Below are 4,631 nucleotides of genomic sequence, written 5' to 3'. Positions count from 1 at the left end.
CACGTCACAATTTGAAGGTATTCATATTGTGTATCCTTTAACACATTTTTAGGTATAATTTTTAAAAATACTTTTGTCTTTAACTTTTATACTAGAATTAAAAAGTGATTTACCCACCACCTCATTGTCCATCTTTATAAGAGCTATTTCTAATTCTCTATAAGGAAAATCACATAACTCTGTTTCATTAGGGTTGGTTTCTGGAGATTTCTCTGTTTCCTTTGTTTGGAACATCTTTATCTGATTCCTCATTTTCATAGGTTTTCTGTGTTGGTGTCTATACATTTGACAAAGCAGACACCTCTTTCAGTCTTCACTGACTTGCCTCATACAGAAGAAGACCCCTGCCAATCAGCCTGGCCAGATATTTTGGGGACCTCTACCAACTCCTACCCTCCCCAGGGAAAAGCAGGCATCTGTGGCTTTTGTCCGTTCCCTCCATGCTGAGCCCAGGAGGTAGGGGTAGCTATGGCATCTACCAGCCCAAGCTGCTACCTCCATTCTTCACCAGGTGGCTAGACTGTGCTACATCTATCAGAGCTTCAAGACTAGTGAGATCAATGTTAGTTCTTTGGTCAGCCCTGGAAAAGTGGGGGCATTGGACATACAGATCAACTCTTTTCCTTCTCAGGGGCAAGCTGAAAACTAGGATTTTTTATCCATTAACCCTGTGTTGATCATGGGAGAGAAACAATGGCATCTACACACGAGCTGCCACTGGCCCATCAGAACTTCAGAACTGGTGAAACAGATGCTATTTCTTTTTTTAATTTTTATTTTTCTTCAACTGAAGTATAGTTGATTTACAATGTTGTGCCAATCTCTGCTGTACAGCAAAGTGACTCAGCTATACACATACAGACATTCTTTCCTTTATATTCTTTTCCATTATGGTTTATGACAGGATATTGAATATAGTTCCCTGTGCTATACAGTACTGATTCCATTCCTTTGTGCAGCCCTGGAGAGGATGGATTGTTGGATGCATGGATCAACTCTTTCCCTCCCAAGGGGGAAGCTGAGAGCTGAGATTTTTTTTGTCTGCTCACTGTGCAGAGCAGGAGATAAGATCAATGGCATTCTACCATCCCAATGTGCACTTCTATTCTCCCTGTGGTGGCTAGATTGTGCCAGATTCATCAGAGCTCCAAAACAGAAGGCAGTCATCTGAGAAACCCCCTTGGAAAAGACAGGGTCCCGATGCATGAAGCTACACTTTCCCGCCCTGGCATGAAGTTTGCACAATAATGATAGGTAACTACACACCCAGACAATTTTACTGGTGAATATCATCAAACATTTAAGGAAGAAATAACACCAATCTCCCACAAACATTTTTAGAAAATAACAGAAATAAGAACATGTCACAACTGATTGTATGAGACAATGTGATCTTGATACAAAAGCCTGACAAGGGCATTATAAGAAAATTAATTTATAGTTCAAAACTACTCAGGAGCATAGCATCAAAATTCCTCAAGAAAACATTATGAATTGAATCCATCAATATTTAACAAAAAGGAAAATAGATTATAACAAAGTGGGTTTATCTCAGGAATGTGAGGTTGGTTTAAAATTCTAAAATCCATCTAAATCACCACAAATCTATTTAAAAAATAAGAAGCAAAAGTAATGATCTCAACAGATATAGAAAAGAATTTTTTTAAAGAAATTCAACACTAAATCATAATAACTAATTTCAGCACACTGTAAGTAGGAGGGAACTCCCTCAGTCTGCTAAAATGCTTCTAGCAAAGATCTATAGCTAACATCAAGCTTACTGTTATGATATTGAAGTTTCCATCTAAAATAGGGAAAAGTCAGGGATGTCTGCTCTCATTACTTCTAATCAACATTAGAAGTAGGTCTTAACCAAGCAATAAGACAGAAGAGTAAACAAATACATAAATATTGGATAAGAAGTAAAACTACTGTTATTTTCAGAGAGTATGATTATATGCTAGAAAAAATCTACAGGAATCCATTAATAAAAATATTAGAACTCTAACTCACATAAGTTAAAATATAAAAAAGCAACTGCATTAACATATACTAGCAACAAAATATTGAGAATTTTAATTCTGAAATATCATTAAAGTGGCATGAAAATATTAAAGAGTTAGGAATACATTTAATGAAATTTTCCAAGAGCTCATGACTGAAAAACCCATGACATAGATAAGGAATATTAAAGAATGGTTAAATAAATGGAGAGATTATTTATGTTCATTAATTGAGGGAATATTGCTATGATACTGAAGAAACTGACAGTCGGATTCTACAATTTATGCTACAGAAGAGCTAGTATTAGTTTTCAAAAGGATAGTGATATTGTGCGACATTTAGTCCCAGATATCAAGACTTACAAAGAAGCTTCATTAACTAAGACAGAATAGTATTGATATATGGATAGATGAATCAATAAATGGAATAAAATAGGGAATTCAGAATAAGACCTAAGCTTATATGGTCATTTGACTTTCCACAAATACATTTCTACAATTTAATGGGGAAAAGAAAGTCTGTCTTACCAACAAATAGTACTGGGACAACTGGATATGATTATGGGGAAAAAAATGAACTTGGATGCTATCTTACTCCACACACAAAATTTCATTTCAGGATGATCATAGACGTAAGTGTAAAAACTTTATATACCTGCTGGAATAAATCACAGAAGAATATCTTTGCAATCTATGAATATGAAATAAAAACTTTCTCAGTAGGGAAAGCTGAATTTGTCCCAAATGGACCTACAATATAATAACTGATAAAAGAAGTTCATCAGACTGTAGAGAAATTATATATGACAGAAAATTGGATCTGCAGTAAAGACAAAGTAAACACCTGTACTGATTCAATTAATAAATGGTCTAACACTAGAATCAAAAGGCAGAGACTGTCAGACTAGATTTAAAAGCAAGATTAAACTCTATGGTGTTGAGTAGAAACAATTTAATAAAAGAGGCACAGAGTGACAGTAAACAGTTAAGGAAAGTTATAAAAATTGAATATGAATCATATTAAAGTGGATGTAAAAAGCTATATTAAGTAAAAACTGACAGACTAAGATAGAAAAATCAGCACTCATAGAGAATAAACATCCCTCTCCCAGTACCTGATAGAAAATGTAGAAAAAAAAATCAGTGAAGATACAAGAGATTTGAAAACCACCAACTTGATCTAGTTGACATTTAAAGAATGCTATACCGGCCACAGTCTTCGCGGAGAGTCACCGAGGTTTCCTGCTTCAACAGTGCTTGGACAGAACCCTGCGCTTGTCCCCCACTCCGGCCGGCCGCTCAGAACCAGCCCTCGCCACCACCTCACAGCGCCCTCCGACCGCCTCTCCCCAGCCGCCGGCCATGACGACCGCATCCCCCTCGCAGGTGTGCCAGAACTACCACCAGCACTCGGAGGCTGCCATCAGCCGCCAGATCAGCCTGGAGCTCTACGCCTCCTACGTCTACCTATCCATGTCATACTATTTTGACCGCGATGATGTGGCTCTGAAGAACTTTGCCAAATACTTTCTTCACCAGTCTCGTGAGGAGAGGGAACATGCTTTGAAACTGATGAAGCTGCAGAACCAACGGGGTGGCCGAATCTTCCTTCAGGATATCAAGAAACCAGACCGTGATGACTGGGAGGATGGGCTGAATGCAATGGAATGTGCGCTACACTTGGAAAAAAGTGTGAATCAGTCATTACTGGAACTGCACAAATTGGCCACTGACAAAAATGATCCCAATTTGTGTGACTTCATTGAGACGCTTTACTTGAACGAGCAGGTGAAATCCATCAAAGAGTTGCGTGACCATGTAACCAACTTACACAAGATGGGGGCCCCCGAATCTGGCATGGCAGAGTATCTCTTTGACAAGCACATCCTGGGAAACAGTGATAATGAGAGCTAAGCCTTAGACTGGCTTCCCATAGCCACGGGGATGACTTCCCTGGTCACCAAGGCAGTGCACGCATGTTTGGGTTACCTTTACCATTTCTATAAGTTGTACCAAAACATCTACAAGTTCTTTCCTTAGTACCATTCCTTCAAATAGAGTAATTTGTTACTCCTCTCGCCAAAATAAGAACGCTATACAAACAAGTGCAGCATATATGTACAAGTGCAGAGAACATTCACCAAGGTAGAAGGTATGCTGAGCCATAAGACCAAATCCTCAACAAATTTAAAAGAATTGAAACCATACAGTAATAGTGTATTAGTTTCCTAGGCCTGCCATAACAAAGTACCACAAACTGGGGAGTTTAAAACAACAGAAATTTACTGTTTCAGTTCTGGAGGCAAGAAGTCTGAAACCAATGTGTCACCAGAGCCAATCTCCCTCTAAAACCTGCAGTGGAATCCTTCCTTGCATTTTCTTAGCTTCTGGTGGTTTGTCAGCAATCTTTGACATTCTTTGGCCTGTTCATGCATCACTCTGATTCTCTGCCTTCACATGACTTTTGCCCTGTGCCTATCTTCACATGGCTGCCTTCTTATATGGACACCAGTCGTATAGGATTAAGGGTTCACCCGACTCCAATATGACCTTATCTTAACTAATTACATCTACATTGATTCTGCTTTCAAATAAGGTCACATTCTGAGGTACTGGGGGTTAGGACAT

The 4,631-nt window shown here is 38.6% G+C and overlaps 1 protein-coding gene across 1 annotated transcript; it reads left to right on the top strand.

The window, feature by feature from the left end:
• Nucleotides 1–3,365: 3,365 nt before the first annotated feature.
• On the top strand, nucleotides 3,366–3,917 carry LOC309839746 (ferritin heavy chain-like; the record flags this gene model as incomplete). Its single annotated transcript, XM_082681656.1, has 1 exon — nucleotides 3,366–3,917. One exon carries the CDS (start codon nucleotides 3,366–3,368, stop codon nucleotides 3,915–3,917), a length of 552 nt encoding a protein of 183 aa, XP_082537782.1.
• Between the last annotated feature and the right edge of the window lie 714 nt (nucleotides 3,918–4,631).

Source organism: Grampus griseus, assembly GCF_964374135.1.
Source record: "Grampus griseus genome assembly, chromosome: X".
NCBI classification, from domain to species: Eukaryota; Metazoa; Chordata; class Mammalia; order Artiodactyla; family Delphinidae; genus Grampus; species Grampus griseus.
Note: the sequence above shows the minus strand (reverse complement) of the source record. Positions and strands in the feature narration are given on the sequence as shown.